The sequence below is a fragment of the Gymnoscopelus braueri genome, assembly GCF_963280865.1.
Source record: "Gymnoscopelus braueri genome assembly, chromosome: 4".
In the NCBI taxonomy this organism is placed as follows: Eukaryota; Metazoa; Chordata; class Actinopteri; order Myctophiformes; family Myctophidae; genus Gymnoscopelus; species Gymnoscopelus braueri.
In genome coordinates this window covers 20,817,938-20,842,136 of record NC_137605.1, presented here as the reverse complement: position 1 = coordinate 20,842,136, position 24,199 = coordinate 20,817,938, and the positions used below count along the sequence as shown (strand labels likewise).

At 41.7% G+C, this 24,199-nt stretch overlaps 1 protein-coding gene across 7 annotated transcripts in view; it reads right to left on the bottom strand.

Moving 5' to 3' along the window:
- Positions 1–24,199, bottom strand: part of LOC308083190 (neurobeachin-like protein 2) — an 80,624-nt gene that overhangs the window by 11,241 nt on the left and 45,184 nt on the right. For all 7 annotated transcript variants that reach the window (XR_013932978.1, XR_013932979.1, XR_013932980.1 and 4 more), the window contains 16 exons: positions 23,117–23,440; positions 19,448–19,597; positions 18,841–18,998; positions 17,798–17,922; positions 16,098–16,215; positions 15,492–15,649; positions 14,781–14,914; positions 14,027–14,134; positions 13,704–13,799; positions 13,359–13,483; positions 12,344–12,484; positions 8,983–9,113; positions 5,291–5,400; positions 3,180–3,297; positions 2,651–2,748; positions 684–797 (listed from right to left, as the gene is read on the bottom strand). Coding sequence is in view for 4 of the 7 variants with exons in the window: in XM_080425398.1 (XP_080281524.1) it covers positions 684–797; positions 2,651–2,748; positions 3,180–3,297; positions 5,291–5,400; positions 8,983–9,113; positions 12,344–12,484; positions 13,359–13,483; positions 13,704–13,799; positions 14,027–14,134; positions 14,781–14,914; positions 15,492–15,649; positions 16,098–16,215; positions 17,798–17,922; positions 18,841–18,998; positions 19,448–19,597; positions 23,117–23,440 (2,208 nt within the window). In the remaining 3 variants the exon portion in view is untranslated. The remainder of the gene's footprint in view (positions 1–683; positions 798–2,650; positions 2,749–3,179; positions 3,298–5,290; positions 5,401–8,982; positions 9,114–12,343; positions 12,485–13,358; positions 13,484–13,703; positions 13,800–14,026; positions 14,135–14,780; positions 14,915–15,491; positions 15,650–16,097; positions 16,216–17,797; positions 17,923–18,840; positions 18,999–19,447; positions 19,598–23,116; positions 23,441–24,199) is intronic.

Below are 24,199 nucleotides of genomic sequence, written 5' to 3'. Positions count from 1 at the left end.
CACACACACACACACACACACACACACACACACACACACACACACACACACGTCAAAGCGTAAATTATTTATAAAGTTGGGTGGTGATCTAGGGACAGAACAGCACAGGCTAGAGCATTGGTTCTCAAAGTGGGGTCCGGGGACCCCAGGGGTCCTTGGGGGGGTTCCAGGGGGTCCCCGACAAAAGTAGTGAATGTAACATCACAATCATTTTAACCGCTTTATCCATTTATGTTGGCTATTCATAAATAGAACATTTTTTGAAAAATCGTGAAAGGGTTTGAAAAAACAAAACCTTTTCAGATGGGGGTCCGCGGCCAAATACATATTAATTTGCGGGTCCTTGACATGAAAATGTTTGAGAACCACTGGGCTAGAGCATTGGTTCTCAAAGTGGGGTCCGGGGACCCCCAGGGGTCCTTGGGGGGTACCAGGGGGTCCCCAGCTAAATTAGGTAATATAGCGTCACAATCATTTTAACCACTTTAACCTTGGCTATTAAAAAATAGCAGATATACAAGCTCATAGCGCGTCACTGAGTGCCGCGCTATGAGCTTGTATATCTGCTATTTTTGAAAAATCCCTGGCACAAAATGTTTTTGAGATGGGAGTCTGCAGCCAAATACATATCATTTTGGGGGTCCTCGACATGAAAAAGTTTGCGAACCACTGGCTTACTGTACCTCCACAAAGGGCCGCAGTTGGTTGAGGTGTTCAAACAGGTTGGGGGGCAGAGTGTCCAGGCGAGACTGTCTCCTGGATGCGTTCTCAGCAGACATCCTGGGAGGGTGAGGCTCCTGCATGGAACACATGGAGGGATGGGCTGAACTCAACAGTACTATGTTGAACTCTACAACACATCTGGAAGCACTACAGCATTCAACAAACATCTCCTCCACCACCACACACTAGATATACCTTACACTATTCTCTTCTCTGATTGGGTGTGTGTGTGTGTGTGTGTGTGTGTGTGTGTGTGTGTGTGTGCTTGTATTGCTATACTTGTGAGGACCAAATGTCCCCTAAAGTATTAGTAGAATTTGAGAAATGGACGTTATGACGACGTTCCTCACAAGACTTTTTTTTATGGTTATAAAAAAAGATTTATTTGAGATGCAATTAGACGCAATTAGAAAAAGATTCAGGTTGTGGTTAGGGTTAGGATAAGGATTAGACATGTAGAAATTAGCTTTAGGGATTAGAGAAATAATTAGTTATGCCTAATTTACACTTAGTTGCACGGTGGTGTCATGCACCGAAAAATAGCCGATCTTCAATCGCTGTGACGCGTTTTGGGCTTGTAGATCTGCTAATTTTCGGCTTTAAGGCTTATGGTTAAAAATAAATCACTGTCTTAAAATGTTAATGTCCTCACAAGTATAGTGTAGTAACCTGTGTGTGTGTGTGTGTGTGTGTGTGTGTGCGTGTGTGTGTGTGTGTGTGTGTGTGTGTCTGTGTGTGTGTGTGTGTGTGTGTGTGTGTGTGTGTGTGTGTGTGTGTGTGTGTGTGTGTGTGTTACAAGTAACGTGAAGCATGAGAACAGATCTCAGAGTCACGGCCATCCTCATAAACAGAAACACATTGATCTGTGAGACCAACGCAGAGCCTTCAAACCACTGCTTCTCAAAGTGGGGTCTGGGGACCTCCAGGGGTCAATTAGCCGATCTAAAAGCTCACAACGCGCCGCGATGCGACTTGATGTGAGCTTGTACATCTGCATTTTTTTTGACAAAAATTGATAAAACCGGCACAAAATCTTTTGGGTGTCCATGGACGAATACATATCGTCTCTGTCGGGTGGAAACCTCATATGCCCAAAACTGTTACTTATCAGGATACAAATTCAAAAATATCAAAAGTAGCAGATCTACAAGCTTGATGCTTTTGTGTGACGCTGTAGTGTGGATCAAGTAATTTACGGGGGGGAAAAAACATTAAAAAAAAGTTAGAATATGGACATAAGAGGTTTCTGCCCGACTGCAACGACATCGATTTGGGGGTCCTTGACATGAAAATGTTTGAGAACCATTGCTTTAACCCATTCAATCCGGGAACATATCTCTGTCATTTTAGATTTCTTTGGCTATTCAAAAATAGCAGATATACAAGTTCATGCACTAGATCTGCTATTTTTGAAAAATCGTGAACAGTTTTGCAAATCTTTCAATATATATTTTTTAAAGCAAACATTTTTAAATAAAATCTTTGCTTCTGGGGGGTCCCTGGAACAAAATATTTTGAGATGGCACTCCGTGGCCAAATGCATATTATGTTTTTCCTTGACATGAAAACGTTTGAGAACCACTAATATAGCAACATACGTTTTTTTCAAAAGACATTTGTAGAATATATATTCAAAGAATTGCACAAAGCTTCCCGATAATAAAAAAAAAATGTATAATGCATAATTGTATATGTAAAAGCTTGTATATCTGCTATTTAATAGCCCAAAAAAAATGACACAGAAGCTTTCCTGGTCTTAATGGGTTAAAACTTCCCAAACAAGGGTCCATTTGATCCCTCCACCGCAGCAGCAAACAGACACAGTTCTTGACTCTCTGTAATAGTCCCCAGTCATTCCTCACACTGAGGAGATACAACTGAATGATGTTACTAATCACAGGCTGTTAGCATGAGAGCCGAGTCAGACCTTGAGGAGCTGACAGGGAGTCTGGCCAAAGTTACTGATGATGCCTTCAAGGGCCTTGCGCTCGTTCTCGTTGGCGATGGCGTCCAGATCCACGGCGCCTACAGAGTCACGGGTCACAGGAGAACCGATGGACGGGTCAGACATGATGAACATGAAACCAAACACAACAGCCCTCACCCCTATACCATGGACTGCATCTCATATCACTCATATCCCTGGACACTCTCACACACACACACACACACACACACACACACACACACACACACACACACACACACACACACACACACACACACACACACACACACACACACACACACACACACACACACACACACACACACACACACACACACACACACACACACACATACGAATGCATGCTCGCTCACACAGACACACACACACACAGACACAGGCCCGCACGCAAGCATACATTCCTGTCTTGTATTCCCCACCAGTGGTAGATGTATTTAGCGTGCAAGGTGCTGTAAAGCTCAAAACCCAACAGGATGTACAGGTGTACCTTCATAGGTGCAATAGTAGAAAACATTGAGGGCCTCCACCGCCTCCTCCCCTCTCTGCTTGAAGCCAAAGATCAGGTCGATCCACTCATGGAGGTGACTGGACACATGCTCACATTCCTATACAAAGACACAGTATATAGAATGATGTCACCTTGGACCACACCTTTTTTCATTAGTTGAGCAGCAAAGGAATTGTATGTATGTATGCATTTTTCAGTGACTGGAGAAGGAGTCACTCATTCTTTATAATAATATATCTTTATTGCAAAGAATCCCTGCAGCTACAAACAAAACACAGGTAGATTAAGGGTATCAGAAGCGTTGTGACTCCAATGTTGTCTTGAGGGTGGCGGTCAGTGACGTTTTTTCTGGTGTGTAGTTTATTTGACTTACGTTGGAGTGGTTGGCTCTACTGAAAGATCACTACAAGCAAAATGCCTGCTAAGTGGGGTCAACCACGGTGGTTCTTTGCTACTGGTTGATGCCTGGTCCAAAAGTTCACCAAATGTTGAACTCCACGCTTCGGACGTGTTGAAAAGCGCCACACCAAAACGCAGAAACCGGATGCTCCACCCCCTTGCTCCCGTACGAAAATAATCCCAAAATATGCGTCACACTTGACCCCTATGTGTATATCGGCTATTTGAAAATATGTTGTGAGCTTGTAGATCTGCTATTTGGAATATACATATATATATCTTTTACATTTTAACTACACAAATCTTGTATGGTGGGACCCTGGCACAACATATGTTCAGATGGGGGTCTGCAGTCAAATAATTTGGGGGGTCCCTGACATGAAAATGTTTGAGAACGACTGGTTTAAACAACATTAGGAAGCAAGCCCAAAGAGGCAACTACACTTCAGAAACAAGCCCCCAAAAACCGCAACCCGCAACTACCAATATTTACAAGCAACTTTACAGGAAAACAAGCCCAACATCGCTTATAATAAGGGCAACACTGTTGATGATCTGATCTCGGGGGCGTTTCTGTGGTCAGTGGAGTGAACATGCAACACATGATTTGGATTTGAACTCCATGATGTGAGCGGTTCTGTTCCATTGTGACACATACACTGACTGGCTGCTAAGCCACCAGAGCAGCCAGCTTACACCACTGTATATTCACCACACTCCACAAATGGATTTATATGCGGCGTAATGTAAACTAAACAAGACTCCCAGATCGTTTTGTATAAAAGTGTCCTGTTCGCTCTTCTTTTTACTGACTGATTATTTATCCATAAATGTTTTATCACCTTTTGTAACCTTGTAATGTTATAGCTAAACTGTTCTGCATGAAAAACCCACCAAACATCTCTTGTTTTTTCAAACCTACTTGGCCAATAAAATGACACAGTTTCACTGTGTGTGGGTTTTTTGCTTTATTTAGATATAGAGACAGAGGACTGAGGGCAGAGAGAGGACATGGAACATGATTAGGTTGATGCACTATCCCAGTGTTTCCCAGACAATGGGTTGGGGCGACCACTGTCCCATTTTTATAGGTTGCGAGAAAATATTATTTTTCAGAAATTAAAGACAAAAGTGAAAACATTTTCAAAGGAACATCAGAAAAGTTTGGGTCCTGGGGAGACGCCAAATCGTATCTGTCTGATGGAAACCTCATATGTCTAAAAGTGTTACTTTTCAGGATTCAAACTAAAAGTAGCAGATCTACAAGCTCAAAGATCTACAAGCTTGATCTTTTTTACGCCTTTATTTAACAGGACAGTAGGCTGACAGGAAATGGCGAGAGAGAAGGGGAGTGACATGCAGCAAAGGCCGGTCGGGATCGGGAGTCGAACTCGCGACATGCTGTCAGGCTACATTGAGCCTGACCGCTATGCCCGCGGTCCACGCCAAGATCTGCTACTCTTAATGGTCTTGTGTGACGCTGTAGTGTGATCAAGTAGGGCATTCATTTATGGAAAAAAAAGTTAAAAGTTAAAATATGGAGATAAGACGTTTCTGCCTGACCGCAGCTATATGTATCTTTCGGGGTGTTCGCTGAAAAGGTTTGGGAGCCCCTGCACCATCCGGTCAGCCGCCGGCGTGACGACGTGCCCCCCTGACCCCTGTGTGTTTGAGTGTCTGCATGATCTCACCAGAGCTTTTCTGTGTTTCCTAATGAAGTCATCTCTGGACGAGGCCCAGCGAGGCAACAGAGCATCAGTCACAGCATCCTGAGACATCTGAAGACAGCCCAGGTCAAAACCTGCAGCATATACACCCAGTTAAACTCAGTGTGTGTGTGTGTGTGTGTGTGTGTGTGTGTGTGTGTGTGTGTGTGTGTGTGTGTGTGTGTGTGTGTGTGTGTGTCTACACTACAATGACGACATTTCAAAACCGAGGTATACAAATGGGTTTACACAGTAATAAAACAATGTAGAGAAATGGAATAAATAGCTAATATAAAAGTGGTACAAGAACAGAGAAATGCTATAGTGAAAATAAACTGGTTTTCAATTCACTTTCCTTTTTTGTGTGTGTGGAAGTAACAAGAGCAAAGTGATGAAAGTATACTTGATAGAACAAGAGAGCTGATTAACACGTCAATGACTTGATTACGGTCTCGTTCAATGAAAAACAGGCAGTTAACTGTTCCTCAACACCAGTGTTGATTCATCCACTTAGACCATTCAATCCGGGAACGCATACTGTGTCATTTTAGATTTGTTTAGCTACAGTAGAACCATTATTTTACACTTTGGGCTATTCAAAAATAGCATATCCACAAGCTTGTCGTCACTTTGCTTCTGGGGGATTCTACAAAATGTCTTCTAAATCCTAACATTTAAAAAAAAAAAAAAAAAAAACGTATGTTGCTATAATGTCAGTGGTTCTCAAACGGGAAGGAAAGATTTTAGTTAGATTTTAAAATAGCAGATATGAGCTTGAGGCTTGTATATCTGCTAGTTTTGAATAGCCAAAGAAATCTTAAAACAACACAGATGCGTTCCCGGTCTTAATGGATTAACCCAATTTCCAATCCACCGTTAGATTTTTTATCGTTTACTTTCGTCACTCATGACATTTTAGGTCCACAGGGGTGCTGCTTCCTAGGGCTGTAGTCGAGACCACCTAAAGCGAGTCCAAGTCAGTACCAAGTCCGAGGGGGGGCGAGTCCGAGTCAAGACCGAGTCCGAGAGGCCAGGGAGGGGGTCGAGTCCGAGTCAAGACCGAGTCCGACGGGAGGCGAGACCGAGTCAAGGCCGAGACCGACCGGAGGCGAGACCGAGTCGAGACCGAGACCAGAATTTTTTTTTTATTTTAATTTTTTTATAGAAAATGTTCAAATCAGCCTCATGGTGGCGCTATGACAGGCCACAGGAAACTTTGCACACTCCCTAGAGGCCAAGGAAAAACCCTTGCCCTGCATTTTTCACATCTGCCTGTTAGAGCGCCACCAGGAGGCTGACTTTTGTAAAACAAATTTGTTGCTATTAGTCCTTCAGATTCTATCCAAAAATCACGCAAATCAGTACACAGTATCTCTATAGTCATGTGATCAAGACGGATGTGTCCGATATTTCATATTGCATCCTAATTTGCTAACATTAGCTTCCAAAGTTTGCAGGATAGATCAGTTTGGAACAAAATGCCTCAAATCATGAACGCAGCATGCGATTTCCGTGACATTTTCCACACACATTCCCACTAGAGAGGAAGAAATGCCGCCCTTTTCACATTGGCCTGTTATAGTGCCACCAGGAAGCAACAATAACCTACCTGACCTGGCGGAGACCTGTGCTCCGAGGAGCACTTTTTCTAGTTTTGTTTTGTTTTTATTTTGACATTTAAAACATTCTTTGCATCTTTTAATGAATGGCAGAGCAATTAGCTATTTAGATATTTTTACTGAATTAATTACATCTCAATGGTAAACCTAGACCAAACAACAATGACCAAATTGACCAATGAGCCATTATCATCATTACACATTAATGTTCCTTACAGACAGAACAATGAAAACTACTCCCCTTTAATGACAAGGAGCCATCATTACATAGCACATTGATATGTGCTACTTTAATGACTGAATTACATGTGAATGGTAAAGTTATTGACCAACCAAGTCTCACACAATGAATCAGTGTTTCAAACACTGGTGAGACATTCGATTTAAACGCACTGTCATTCAATATGCGTTTGCATCTTCAGTTTTAAAATATGTAAACGTCATAATAACAGGCTACAGTAGTTATATATATATATTTTTTTTAAAGCAGATCTACAAGCTCACAATGCGTCCCATGATGCATTGTGACCAGGCCTGGAATTTCATCATTTTAGGCCAGGGGCAAGGCCACTTGGCCTTTTGTCATTTTCTAGGGCACAAAGGCCAAATGCCAGGGCATTTTTTTTAAAGTCCACGGACATAATGAATTTAATTTGAAGGTTAAGGATGATTTTATTTTAATATAGTACAAGAATAGTATAACTATCTGTGTAATATAACCCATATTGGCAAATGACCAATATTTGACCAATAAGTTATATTGGTCTCAATATTTGTCACATTCAGCCCTGGACTTCACTGACTGAAGTAGGGGTCATATGAATCACATTAGATTCACAGATTTTATGTATTTTCCCCACAAATTATTTTCATTCAAATTAAATGTGATTGAACTTGCACTAACAATGACTTTAGTTGATTTTGCACTATTTAAAATATAATATTTCTTAATTATTAATAATTGAAGCTTGTAGATTGGCTATTTTCACCAGTTTTTAAATAATAATAAAAAAAAGGAACATACAAGGTTTCCACCCAACAGCGACGGTACTGTATCAGTACATAGTCAGTTTTAGCATATTTCATTCTAATTGGCTACGATGACTGCCTATGAATTTCATGGCCTGGGTAGGTAAACCTGGCCTGGCGGAGATATGCCCTATTGCGCACAGCAGAACAACAGGTGAAGGCAATGAACTTAAACAAGGACTGTCACATAGCTGAAATAAACTTTCCATTTAGATCATTGTTGACAAACAAACAGAACATGGATGTTGTTTGCAAAAGGATTATTTATTTCTTGTCCATTTGTTTGTGAGGTGAGATCACAGCTTCTCTCTACTTTTGTGTGATATTGATAGCCTATAACTTTGAATTTGTTTGCAGTTCATTTCTATTGCTTACTGGATATTAAGACTAATAATTTTGGGATTTCGCTGTATTTTGTCAAATGTATTAATCTATATTTTTCTGTTGATCAAGCCTCGGGTTTTGTGATTAGATCAGCCACTGGCAATCAATAATGTGCGCAAGGAAACCTTACTGAAAGCCGTCTCTAATCATCTTTAGAGAATCTCGTTTATTAAAACAACCACAGGCTACACAGTGAACACACAATAAATAAATAAATAAACACCTGGAAAGCTTGCGCTGTTAGTGGAAATAATTTAAAAATAAAATAAACTAGAGGGACATGGCAGAGTGTGTTCTGCTGCTGCTGCTGCGCTGTCAACCACGAGATGATGCGCTCCAAGACAGCTGTCCATAAGCGCCAGACAGCTCTCTTAGAATGTTAATGTGAATAGGCTCCTCATAATATGGGTATAATAAAATAATTTTTTGCATTGTAGTGACTTGGTCTTGGACTTGAGTGGACTCGGTGGGGGCAGAGTCCCGAGTCCCTTAGTCCGAGTCCGAGTCAAGACCGAGTGAAATTATGGGCGAGACCGAGACAAGACCGAGTCAAATTATGGGCGAGACCGAGACAAGACCGAGTAAATCAAAAAGCGGTCTCGAGACCGGTCTCGAGACCTACTACAGCCCTACGTGCTTCCTCACCGTTCATGTTCTGCAGGAACTCTGGCAGGTAGAAGAACTCCGGGATGAGCTCCTTCACGTCAGCAGGACTCTCCATGCGCGCCTGCCAGGCTGCAGCCACAGAGTGGAACTGTCTGTCTGCACAGTCAAACCTGCACACACACACATGCAAAAAAAAAACTGTTACTTTTCAGGATTCAAATTCAAAAATAGCTAAAGTAGCAGATCTACAAGCTCGAAATGCGGCGCAAAGCGACACGTTTCGATGCATTTTGTGTGACGCTGTAGTATGATCAAGTATGGCATTGATTTACCAAATGACACAAAATAATTAAAATATGGAGATAAGAGGTTTCTGCCCGACACTGGACAGCACAACCTGCTAAATGCACATGTATCTGTTTTTAAAAAAAAATCATATCTGATCTTATACATCCACACGGCGTAGTGTCATCAGTGGGTCGTACCTAGGGGGGGCGGAGTCGGCTCGGGGGGAAAAAACACAGATTTCCCCCAGCTGGTATAGACCGAGGGATGTGGGGTTTTCAAACTCATATGCTGTAAAACTATACCAATTTAAAAAGCAGGCGTCATGGCTTGCCAGATCACAGGCACAGAACCTTGTTGCCACTCGACAAGGAACGCTACATTAGCAAATTAAACAAGAGTCCGATTGGAATGTTGTCCTGATTGGACAGAGGATCCAACACAACACAACGGCCCTGATTTAATCGCCTGGTAAGAGACACTATTACATTTTCTATAGATATGATCAATTAAACTTATCATAATATCAAAAAGCAAAAGCCATTCATTCATCAATGATGTTTATAGAACACGTTTTAGTGAATTCCAAGTACAGGAGACATCGACGCCATTACAGTTTGGAAACGCAGTTCAACATGCAGCGATTTACTCACAAAACAAGCCAAACCCGGCTATCCTCGTTTAAAAACCTACAGAAAACACAATTGTAAATCTGGCAATGAACACGGAGCTAAAGCAGTGTGTAAATTCTGCATGATATTAAATGGCGCACTTCGTCAAATGATAATGGCGTCGGTACGTGCCGTTCACAAAACAGTCTAAATTGTACTTCAAATTCACTCTAAACGTTATTGATGACTTAATGGCTGTTGGGTTTTGATATTATGGTAAGTTTAAGTGATCATATCTTGTAATAGTGTCTCTACCAGGCGATTAAACACTGTGCATATGTAAACCTTTTTTGTAACAAGGAGGGAGACGAGAGCTAACCAGAAGACTCGCCCCAAAACACGCTCGCCCCCATTTTTCTCACCGACCAGCGGTTCTTGTATTCTTGTATTTGTTTTACATAGGATAAGGTTTGAAATAAGTTCAGGGTTAGGCATAGTTTTACTGAGGTTATGTTTAGGAATACGGTTATGTTTAGGCATAGTTTTACTGAGGTTACGTTTAGGAATACCAGGTGAATCCCGGCGGGTTTGCCCCGGGGCGACTGTGTTTTGGGGCGAGTGTTTTGGTATTCAGAAACTTGACTCATGCAATAAGATATAAAGATAATCTGATAAACCACATGAACTCCAGCTTACGTATTCTGGGGGGAACATAAACCAAACATTGCCAATCTAGCTCACAGTTTACAACGCGTCGCGTTCCGACGCATTGTGAGCTCATCGATTGGCAATGTTTGGTCTTTTTAGTCACATATATCTTAATAATAAGTCAACTTTTCCAAGGGCGAGTGGACGATTGTGTTCCAGCTGTCCTTCTGATGGATTTTTCTTGGCTGACAATGTTTCTATCGTCCATAAAATAGCTCTGAAAGTGATCCAAACGATCGTGTATGATGCAACTCTATGAGGCAGATCGTTCTGTTTTCCCCCAAGCTAAAATCGAATGGGGTGTTCCTGGGCGTTCCCGTCTATCTCCGTGTGTATCTATTGTATTCAGTCTAATATATCAGTGATTCTCAACCTTTATAATTTCCCAATCTCTGCTGTACAATCCTCAGTGTTCATTTAACTCTGAGAGAGTACAAATTCATATTCATCACATTTGTATACTGTCAGGGTTACAGACCCGTAAGGGTGTGGTGTGGTGTGGTGTGGTGTGGTGTTGCGTTGCGTTGTCTTGTGTCGTGTCGTGTCGTCTTGTGTCATGTCGTGTCGTCTTGTGTCGTGTTGTGTCGTGTCGTGTCATTGTGTCGTGTCATTGTGTTGTGTCATTGTGTTGTGTCATTGTGTTGTGTCATTGTGTTGTGTCATTGTGTTGTGTCGTTGTGTTGTCATGTTGTGTTGTGCCTTGCAGTGCAGTTGTTTTCAAAGTTGTGGCCGCAAGGGGGCGCCAAGGGGGCCAATTGGAAAGGAAAAATTATAATATTAATATATAAACAATTATATTCATGGCAGCCATATTGACATAAATAGTTGTGTAATGTTATGTTCCGTGTATGGAATAGAGCCTTAATTAGATGAATATAGAAAGATAAACACCCCTGGTGTCGTGTAGTGTTGATGTTTGTGTTGTGTTAAGTTGGGTTGCGTTGTGTTGGGGTGTGTGCCGTCACCGCTGTGTCATTTTCAGTGTGTTGTGCTGTGTCGGGCTGTACATGGTTGTGTTGGTTTTGTTGTTGTGCGATGTCATGTCGCACTGCATTGTCGTTGTGATCCGTTGTGTTGCCATTGCGTTGTGTTGTTGTGTTGCTGTGTTATATTGTTCCTGCATTGTGTGTCTTTGACTTTGACTTCTTTATTGATAATAAACATAAATGTAAAATACATATATTGTCACACCATTATCAAAAGGATAAAACGCAAGAAACACAAGATTTTCCATTGCAGTCCTTTCATATGTATGTGCAAATTATGTAGTGATGCATGATGTGGTGTGTGTGTGTGTGTGTGTGTGTGTGTGTGTGTGTGTGTGTGCACGCACACATAGGGCTGTCACGATTACAAATTTAAGTTGACGATTAATTATCACTCAAATAATTGCGATTAACAATTTAATTGTGAATCGTCGTTGAAAATTAATGAACATTATGAATAAAAATTACATTTCTGTTTGGCTTTTAGCTTTCGTAAACAAAAGTTGCACAGGGCAGATATGAAAAATAACGCATATTTAACTACTTTATACTTAAAAATAAACATTAATAGTGGAAATAGCCGATCTATAAGCTCAAAACGCGTCGCATTGAGCTTATAGATCGGCTATTTCCAAAATGTTTGCCTATTTTTGAAAATATTACATTTTTTAACATGTAATTGATTATGACACTTTGCACAAATAATTGCGATTACATAAAATAATTGCGATTAGACAATTATGTAATAATTGTGACAGGCCTACGCACACGATGGTGCAAAAACAGTGTTGTGTCGTTGCGGTAACCGACCTGCCACTCTGCAGCTGGATGTGCAGGGTTGTGAAGGGTTCCGTACGGATCATGTAGTGCATGACCCCTGCAGCGTTAGAGTAGTGTGTGCCGTAGTGGAACTTATCGATGGTCCCCGTCGAATCCTCAAAGCTCTCATACCTGACACCCAGTGGAGAGAAGAACGTTTTTTAAAACCCATTAAGACCTGAGATCCATTCTACAAATGCATCTAAACTGCGTCACTGCTCCAGTGGTGTGCAGTGCTCAGGGGCACGTTGACGGTATGCATGTACGGGTGGCAGAAATGGAACCTGTGACCTCTCTCTCCCTTACGGAATTGCACACTCTTGCACCCTGTAGTGTCCAATCATGCATTACAGAGGGTTGAGTGGATGCATGGTTGCCATCAACCAAACTCACTGGCACATGATTGAGTGGACACCAATACCATATAATGGCAAACTAAACACTAACGGATAATATATACTTACTTTAATGTTTTTGTTTGTTGACATAATCAATCGAAAAAGAATGTGACACACAGTCAAGGGTTGTGCAGTTTAGTACAAATGATAAGTGTGTGTTTTTTTTCATAGGGCTCTATCTTGCGCAACGCCTTACCCCTTATGCCTTTAACGTTTTAGGCATGTTTTACTATTTTGAAAAACATTTTAAAATAGTGAAAATAGACAATCTACATCGACACATTGTGAGCTTGTACATCGGCTATTTGAACACTTTCCCCCCACCCCCCAAAATAGTAAATAACGGACGATCTACACCAGACGTTTCAAAGCGAGCGTATGCGTGGTGCGTACAGCGCGTTTGTTTAGATCCAATTGATTATCAATGATACCGGCTACACCAGGCGCGCGGATACGCGAGTCCCCCATACGCAGACTTTTAAAATAGGACTGGATCTAAAAGTGCACGTGTGTGCCGTAATGCAGAAAGGTTTAGGCATAAGGGGTAAGGTAGGGCTCATAATGTCCTTAACTGAATAGCAGTCTCACTGGTGAAGTGTTGTACTTACTTCTCTCTGACGTTCTGTGCATGGCGAGAGTTGACCACACCGATGGGCTTGGACAGGTCCCTGAACACCGCTGGGTCATCAAGATCCAGAACCGGAGATACGTAGTCACACAGAACCCAGGGGAACTGGAGAGAAGGCGTCATAGGGTTTAGTTATTTGTCGTCAAAAAGATATGTGTTTCAAGTGTCAAGACTCATCATGTGCAGACAACACTACTCACACACTATACAGTAGCATTCATTCACAAAGGACACCCAAGTGGACCTTTTCCCCATTCAGACAAGATTATAATATTATGATTACGATCAGAGCAACACACACAGTAAGGTGGCTGATGGTACTTACTACAGGATACTGTGACAGGTCGTTGTACGTACGTCCAGAGATGGTGTTTAACTGCATCAGATACTCAAAGTTTGAAATCTCTCTGCAAATCCATTTCTATAAAGAACAACAGTCACACTTTATTGGAGATGTTTGCACAGACAAGTAATGTAATGGTGTGTACAGTTTCTGACAGAGCCCTAGAATGTATTACTTAAAAAGTGATCAATTAGTAGGTAAGTAAGTTCTCTCCCTGACAAATACATTTCAACTTTAATTAATTATTGATGCTGTAAATTCATCATTTGTACATGATGGAGTGCGTGCGTGGAGCGGTACAGTACCTGTGTGAGTCCAGATGCCTTCAGCAGCTCCTGAGGGGAACGAGAGCCGAAGTAGAAAAGGTTGGGAGGCCTCAGACCCAGGATTCTAGAATACACCTTGTTCCTCACCTAGAGACATGAACGACAACATCCCATTGACACAATCAGAAAGACATACGCCAGATACCTATGCTTCTGATCATTAAATATCCAGGCCTTAATGATTCCTGTCACCAGGTGTATTACTAACAGTTTTGTTTTTGTGTAAATGTCTTTATATATTGTGTCGTTTTTTGGTACCTTGTATTGAGGTCTTATGTACTTTTGTGCTTAATCAGACTCTATGGCTAAGGACTGCCTCTGCTAGGTAAATCATTGTCTCCCCAGTTGACTTTTGTAACATTTTTGGGACATCGTCTTTATATATGGTGTGTGTAGTTCACTGACTTACTGTATCTACCTGGGGCGAACATTTGGCGAAAATAGCTGATCATGTTGTGAGCTTGTAGATCGGCTATTTTCATCGAAGAGATTTGGTGTAGAGGGACAAAAGTAGGGGGGCCTAGTATAGACCCCTGGGGGGCTCCGGTCAACAAAGAATATACGGTTTAAGTGTTCATTGTTCTACAATGAAGTGAACTAGCCGATCTATTCATGGCTTTTTATTCTATGAAGAGTGCCTTGAACCAGTTCCGTTTTAATCCTCAGATTATAAAACATACTTCCTCCCATTAAAGCGACAAATGGGGCGTCAACACTCCATGCTTGTTTTTACCTTCTTCCTGAAGTTGATGAAGTAGTGAGCCTGGTCTATGAAGAAGAGCTCCAGAGCGGAGCGCCGCAGGTTGTAGCGTCTCAGATGGACTTCTCTCAGCTGAGACAGAGGCCTCTTGAAATCAAACCCGATCCCTGAACCAACACATGTGTAACTATTACAACTCTTTGAGTTGAGATTGTGAATCATGTCCGACGCATATACTCGAAATAATTGATGGGTCAGACATGACTCACTGGATGTGGGCTTCACCTGAGACAGAGAGTAGTAAATATATATTTATGTATAAAGTTCTTCTGGAAAAGAGCTATAGCAAGAGAGAGAGAGAAAAGCATGTAAACAACAGGTGCTAGAAGATACAGTAGCATGTTGTTCAGACAGATGCTAAGTTCCTACACGGTTCTTTCTGCAATCTATTTATGTGATTATTTACCTTGTTTATTGACTGGAGTTCAATAAACACTTGTAAATTGCCCTGGATTAGAGCAACCTACTAAATGCCTAAATTGTAAATTGAGAGATGAGTTGGAATGAAAGTCAAATTGATTAACCAGTTGAACCCCAGCATCTGCTATTTCCCAGGACGATATTCAAATGTAGAGCAGAAAACAGAAAAGACACTAGTATACTTTAGCACCCTGAGGGACCCCGCTCAACAACGTATGGGGTTTTACGTTGTTAAATCAACTTCTCCAAATATGTGTTCCTCACCTTCCTCGGTCTCCTCTTTCTCACCGCTGCCGTCGTAGAAGTACAGGTGGTGAGTGGTGACCTCCAGACGACCCGGAACCACCGCCACGCAGGTGATGAGGTCACACTCCTCTGACAGAACCAGCTTCTCTTTCTGGTTCTCCTCCTCTCCCTCCACCCTGGACAAAATGTAATTATGCTGTTTAGGTATTATCGTTCTAAACCTCCTATTTTGCTGTTGTTCTACATACAGCCAACCAGTTGAAGATATCACAGGTTGAGGCTTTGGAAAAACTTTGCTTTTATGACATTTCGGAGACCATTCATGTTTATGGAAGATGCTTCTAAACAGGTTCTACAGCTAGTTTGACCACTTCAAATACTCTTTAATCTTAATATTAATGAATAGCAATGACTGAAAATAGCAGATCTACAAGCTCACAACACGTCACACTGCGATGTCATTATAGGCAAAAAGATAAAATAAAAAAAAATCATCCTATGACAAAGTCTATACTAGGGCTAAAAAGGTTAGATCTGCTGAATGCTCAATGCATGGCCAGATAAGGAATTTACTAAATGATTTGTGTCATAACCAGGTCACACAGTGAGGGCTGTTGTACTTACTTATTATCTAAAAAGACCAGGTCTTCGTCTCCTAACTGGTCATCTTCCATGTCACTCACTTTGGCCTCCTTGGCCACAGAGAAAGGCAGAGCTTCAGAGCTACGAGGGCTCTCCGCTCCTGGACGCCCAACGGACATGAACACAAGGTTTGAAGCAAGGTTAGTGTAGTTAACCAATACCAACGAAATAACCAAAACTAGATGGTTCTAGTTTTTAACAAAATATTTCATGAAATAATTAAGGGGAAAAAAGTAACAAATAATAGAGATAGTCATAGTCTTTCTCAATTTATTTAAAGCCTATTATTCGGGGTGGATATGAAATATATTCAAAATGTTCAGCTGTAACTGTGAATACATTTTTGCCTATAAAAGTTTTGTATTACTTTTATTAAGATTCATTTTAGAATGACACCCCTGACAAATACCCCATATTACAATAAAAAACTAACACTAAAACTAAGCTTTTTCAAAACATAAAAAATTATAATTGAAAACGAAAGGTCCAAATGAAACAAAAATAAAAAATATAAAAACCTTGGTTTGAAGATATTTTTTAAGGCATTTCAGGTTTATTGGATAGAACAGTGGCAAGAGAGAGAGAGACAGGAAAATAAGATGGTATAGAAAGGATAGGATAACACTTTATTAATTCCCCAAGGAGGGAAATTCAGGATGTCACAGCAACAATACGTGTATAGAGGAGGAGTGACATGGAGTCTTAATCTGAACTGGAACCCAGCCCGGGACACTGTGATGATGCAGTTGGCACATTAACCGAGGACTCTCCAATTGCAGCACTTTCACCAGATTTACACTTGGTTGCACGGCGTGTGGTGCACTGAAAACAACGCATTTATAAGCTCACAACGCATCACAGAGAGACAAATTGTGAGCTTGTAAATCGTCTATTTTCCTTGCAACGACATCGGTGCGGAATTGAGTATACAGCAGTGTTGATTTCGTCGACTAAAACTCTGACGGAAAATGTTTGTAGACTACCTTTTTTCACTATTAACAAAATAAAAACGAAATAAAAACGAAGCTATGATGACTAAAACTAAGGCTAAATATATTGACAATTTCGTCAACAAATAAAAACTAGACAAAAATGTTGGGGAGGGACTAGTGGAGAAGAGATCCAGTAGAACTTAAAGACAAGTAATTTTATGTTTGGTTGCGCTCGGGTGAATAAAATAGCTCTACAAGCTCTGCGACGCGTTGTGAGCTTGTAGATCAAAGTGTAAGATCAGCCATTACGATGCCATCAAGGCACCGCCAAAATACATTTTAGTTGACTAAATCAACTGTAGATTTAGTCGACTATAATCTTATGATATTTAGTCGTTTGCTGTCAAAATCAACACTAGTATACAGTAAGTGACCCTTTAAGGTACTGTCCACTGGCTCTGTACCAGAGAGAATTACAGCACATGTAACTGTAGGAACAGTTTCAGGTCATAGTTCACCATTATTACCAGCAATGCAGTGATGACTGGGGGAGGGCCGGGGGGAATACAATGGTCAGAGCGACAGGGTTCAGACAACATTCCTGTGATCGTAGGAGATCACATTATAAGGCAGAGGAAATTCCAGCGTAAGAATAGACAGACACGAGAGAAAAGAGGAAAGTTAAAAGGAGATTGGAGAGTAAAGAGGCCTAATGTGCTGTAATTGAGAGGGTTCATAGCCGAGGCGTACCCATGTTGTCCCGCAGGGCGCTGGCTTCACAGTGAGCGTCGTAGTTGTAATTGGGCACCAGCTTCAGACGCATTTTTGAATAGGTCTCGGCGTTGGACAACTTCCATTTCACCTCCGGCTGAACCCTGGAATCATAGAATGGAGGAGAAGAATTACAGCCCGTCATGTTGTGGGCAGCTCGGTGAAACGGCAGAGAGGGAGAAGCATGCACGCCATTGTGTTCTACTATAGCTAGCACTCTGCACTTTATGGAGTCAACAACAACACAGAACACACATGGGAGCTTTTTGTTGCTGTTGGGTAGAAACCTTCTATCTCCATATACTTTTTATGTATTTCTTTAGTAAATTAATGAGAGTTGCACAAAAGTAGCAAAAATTGCCGCTTGTAGATCGGCTATTCTTGCTATGTTAACAACATTTTGAAAGTATAAGTGAAAGTGGTAAATGGTGCATTTATATAGCGCTTTTATCCAAATTGCTTTACATAGATTGTGCATTACATTCACCCATTCACACACACATTCATACACCGATGGCGGAGGAAACCATGCAAGGCACCAACCTGCTCATCGGGAGCAATTAGGGGTTCAGCGTCTTGCTCAAGGACACTAACTCTGGGGGAGCCCCCCAGCCCGGGATCGAACTGGGAACCTTGCGGTTTCCAGTTCACTCTACCCGGCCACTCTACCCCTGAGCCACTGCCGCCCCCACGGTTTTTAAAAATATTTAACCAATGAAAAATCATAACAACTTATGACTATTTAAAAATACACTGGATCCATTGGAACACAGGTTATTTTTTTCCCCATTTCCTGAAAAGAAACGGTCTTGGACATACAAGGATTCCACCCGACAGCGACGATATATGAATATAGCTCCATACAATTTCTTGCTCTCTGAGTATTCTGTGGTTTAGAGCAAACTCTCTCTGGGGAGGCATTGGCAAATCAGTGCTTCCTCTCAGACAGAGTGAAACACAGATACATTCTCTGCGGAGAATGAAGCAAAATGCTGGTTGACGTAGAGCGGGCAGACATGTACCTCTTGGCCCAAGCGCCTCGCTCACTGGTCAGAAGCCTGCGGAGGGATTTCCAATGGCGCCACACCACCCCCTGCTGACTGGAGCTTTGTTTCTGCCAGATGAGGTACCTGGTGTTCTCACTGCGCACTCGCTTCAGGTAGGGATCCACTATCGCCTCCTGTTCTCACACGCACACACACACACACACACACACACACACACACACACACACACACACACACACACACACACACACACACACACACACACACACACACACACACACACACACACACACACACACACACACACACACACACACACACACACACACACACACACACACGTGTAAAAATTCAGAATTAGTAACATAGGATAGTAAGTTTTCAAATCATTGTAGTGGAGTAAAAGTACAATATTTGCCTCTGAGATGTAGTGGAGTAGAAGAAAAAGTATTGGAAATTGGAAATACTCAAGTACAGTACAAATATCTCAAAATGTTACTCAAGTACAGTACTTAAGTAAATGTACTTAGTTACATTCCACCACTGCTCTGTTCTGAAGGAGAGCATCAGATAAATGGTGAAGACTTCAATTCAAAGCTATAAAAGTAAAATCTGCATGAACCTGGAACTTGTTCTTGCTGTCTGATGTGTCTTTGTCTCTCCTCAACACGGTGCTCATCAGGTCGTCGAAGCACGAGTTCCAGAAGTTGGACATCAGGTCGTGGTGCCTCCCAAACGTGTCCAGTTCGTACTGCTCCATGGTGGGTTGAACCTGAACGCACACACATATCGTCGCTGTCAGGTTGAAACCTTGTATGTCCAAATCTGTTACTTTTCGGGAAATGTAAGAAAGAACTAGCCTGAGACTCGGCCTGAATTTTCATTTAGTTTCACCTGAATCGTTTTTTTATGGGTGTGGCTAGCGATTCAGGGGCTGGAGGCAGGCTAAAAAAGGATCCAATGTAGATATTAGTTGTGAGCTTGTAGCTATCAGCTATTTTTGCTACTATGGTGTGACACCACAGTATGATGAAGAAGGGCATTAATTTACAGGGGATTTTCTTTTTTAAAGTTCAAATATGGGGACGCAAGGTTTCTGCCCGACAACAAATTACATGGATTACATGTATTGGACAGTGTTGATTTCGTCAACTTTAAACTATGACAAAAAATGATCGTCGACTACCTTTTTTCACTGACGAAAACTAAATAAAAACGAAATAAAAACGAAATAAAAACTAAGCTATGATGACTAAAACTAGACTAAATATATTGACAATTTCGTCAACAAATAAAAACTAGACTTAAATGTAAGGAAGGGACTAGTGGAGAAGAGATCCAATAGAACTAAAAGACAAGTAGTTTTATGTTTGGTTGCGCTCGGGTGTTGCGCTCTGAAAATAGCAGATCTACAAGCTCACAACGCGTCGCGCTGCGACGCGTTGTGAGCTTGTAGAGCGTCTATTTTCAGCATGCAACCAAGTGTAAAATCAGCCATTACGACGCCATCAAGGCACCGCCAAAATACATTTTAGTCGACTAAATCAACTGTAGATTTAGTCGACTATAATCTTATGAGATTTAGTCGACTAAAATGATACAAAAACTAAAACATTTCAGGTGACTTAAATATGATATAATATATTTCAAATATATTATATCATATTTTCATATATAATATATTCAAATATATCATTTGAATAATTTGATTCAAAAGACTATGACTAAAACTAAATCAAAATTGACTGTCAAAATCAACACTGGTATGGGAGATATCTAATTAAATAAAAAATAAAAATAAAGTAACTGTAAATGTAAATGTATGTATTTAAGTTCAGGGACACATGCATGCAAGACATAAAGGTGGCTGGGTAACTAATAACTATAACATTATGACCTCATCAAGAAGGTCTTTGTGTTCGTTTTATTTTATGATACAGTACACTGAAGATTCTTTGAGTACTTCCGTCATGTGTACTGTACAGTACATGTATTTTTAACCCATTAAGACCTGGAACGCATCTGTGTAATTTCTTTGGATTTGAGCTAAAAAACATTATTTTACACATTGGCTATTCAAAAATAGCAGATGTACAAGCTCATAGCGGTGCCGCGCTACGAGCTTGTAGATCTGCTATTTTTGAATAATCGTGAAAATGTGTGCAAATCTTTGAATATATATATTCTTTTAAAGCAAACATTTTTAACTCAAATCTTTGCTTCTGGGGGGTCCCTGGAACAGAATATTTTTAGATGGGGGTCGGCGGCCAAATACATATAATTTTGGGGGTCCTTGACATGAAAAAGATTGAGCACCACTGATATAGAAACATACGTTTTTCAGAATACTGTTGGGATTTAGAAGACATTATTTTGTAGATTCGGCTTCAGGTCTTAAAGGGTTAAAGTAATCAAAGGTTACGTGGCATTGATTATGTTTTTACTTAATTTTACAATTCTAGGGGGGCAATCAGCAATCTGTAATGGACCGGTATTACATCTTAAAGTAACATTACTTCAACTCTGCATATGTGAATGCTATATTACTATAATATACAGTATACTGTGCATATTCTATTCTATTAACATGGACAAAACAGGACATCTCTTAAGTTAAACGACCGTGTCGCTTGCCTCTCAAATCAGTTACTTTCAGTGAGCGACACGGCCATTAGCCATCAGTGTGCTAAAGGATGGACCAGAACAGCAACCATTCAAGCAGAGACAAACACAGACACACTACTCAAACATCTGGGACAGACAGCTAAACACGTCTAGGCTGGAAAACAATTAATGGAAGAGCACGCACACACACACACACACACACACACACACACACACACACACACACACACACACACACACACACACACACACACACACACACACACACACACACACACACACACACACACACACACACACACACACACACACACACACAGCAACAGGGGCCATAGGATGAAAACTGCAGCATCTGCCAAACATATGCCAAGCTGGCTAACAAATTGTGGGACCTGTATACAGAAGCAATGTAAACAAAGCAGATTTATGAGCATGCACTGTCAACAGAGCCCCGCTGATAAATCCACCGCTGAACCAGAGGGCTGCGTGTGTGTTTAGATTCACTTCACAGAATCTCTTTGGTCCAAGTCTAAGTATAAACTCATCCTTTCCTTAAAAACACACAGAAAGTCAGATCAAATTAGATTGAGATTTTTTTCCTCCTGGCTTCCATCTTAACTAAACTTTTTTTTTAAACGCAGAAAAACATTGTGTTAGATTTATTAGTCAGCCACCAGGAGGTACGTGGAGCTGGACTCCGGAGCGAACGCCAACGAGACACAGAACAGATCCAACATCTGACTTCAAGCAGAGTGGATGGCGAGTGGTAGAAATGCCCCGTTTCAAAATAAACAACGCTGAAGCAGAGACAAATTGCTGGTTAAAGCGCTATGCTTTATAATGCTGCTGTGTTCATAATGACATGGGAAACCTATGCCAGGGATTATGAAAACCTTTGAATTTCAAGGACCCCCAGTTTGGTATGCATTAGGTCACGGACCCCCATAACTCTGAGAGTGTACAAATGTAAGGGTCCATTTGGTTCCATTTGTACACCCTCTGAGTTACAGACCTGTGAGGGTCCATTCGGTTCCTAACTATCAATCACGATCAACCCCCCAAGGGTCCCCGGACCACACTTTGAGAACCACTGAAGAATGTGATTCCCAAGGAGGAGCATTTATTGGGGAGCACTCGTTCACGCAATGTCTTGCATAACAACAATTGCATGACTTTTTTTATTCACCTGAGATTCGGCGAGGCATTTAGGCCTGTGAGTGAGACACACCTGAGCGACGGAATAGGTTATTATCACATGAACTAAAACAAGCGCTCTCTCCGCACGTCTCAGCCACAGCAATTGGGTGTGGGATCATTTCCTTGGGAATAGCTTATATTCGTAAATATTTGGACTAATAAAGTGTTCAAACCAGGTTTATCTAGTCCCAGTTTAGAAAACACCACCAAAAGAATAACATTTACCTCCTGATAGAAAAACAGTGAACAAACAGCAGTACTAGTAGAAGTCACCAAAGTTGAGAGTTAAAAAACAACTAAGCCATGGCTTATATCTGACAAACACTGTGACATGTGTGTGATCTGCAGTGGTTCTTTGGCCCCAAAAATGGGCTACGATCAACTTAGATAAAGAGGATATTGTTACCTTGGCCAGTGTTTCCAAACCACTGGGCCAGGGCATGGAAGGGGGTCGGATTCAAGCACTGACCTGATTCTGATAAAAGCCCTGCCACTCTGCGGTGTGGCAGTAGGTCTGCAAGTCCTGGGCAAAGGTGGCACTGCCGTTGGTCACTGGCAGGTTGGGCAGGAGTTTGTGTAGAGTGATGGGGTCAGCGTGCTGGTCCAGGAGGGTGCGAACGATTGGCACCAGTTGGGCAAAGGTCTCAGCGTTTCTGCAGTTGGTGTCTTCCATTACACCTCCGGGCCACAGGGGGGCGCCCAGACGGCCGAGCAGGAAGCACACCTCCTCCCAGCTCAGGCACAGGACGGTCTGGAGGAGGCTGTGGAGCTTCACGCAGGCCATCACACACACCTGAAGACAGGCAGAGTCAAAACGAGAAGGAGGACCCATAGGTGAGTCGTTAAAATGCACATGTCCCTGGAATTCCTTTTATACCGTTATTTACCCAGGGTAGTAGCTCTTTTTCAGCCACGCCCTGCACACAGACACCATAAAACCTGGGAGCTGACGAGTACAACCACAGTTTTATACTGTTTTCCATTGGACAGCTCAACCGGAGCAGTTGGGCGTTGGGCAGTGTTGAGGGAGGGGTGAGTGGTGGCCATTCACTTCCCCGGATTTTTCCGGCCGGCAGATTTTTCCGGCCGGTCCGGAGAATCGAACCGGGAACCTTTCGGCACAATGCCCACCTCCTGTAGCTCCGCTTTACTGTAGACTACCCTGCACTTTGGAGCTTACACTTCTCCAGTGAGATACTTAAGATGATTGGTTTAACTTGTCAGTCTCAAAAAAGATTAGTATTAATCCTCGCCAAGAGATACACAAGCACAATAACACAATATATTAACGGTGATTTATGTTGTGAACATTGTGTGTTTCTTGCGTTAAGTGTGATTTATACATAAATGCGTCCGCAAATAGCTGATCTACAAGCTCACATCGCGTAGCAGCGCGGCGCGATGTGAGCTTACAGATCGGCTATTTCCGGCGCGCGACACAGCACGCAAACCAAGTATAAATCAGCCATTACTTTCAGACCCTCCCCTGTATATAAAGAGCTGTAAGATTTTCCCTTCCCTGTGGGGACACCCACAGTTATATCTGCACATA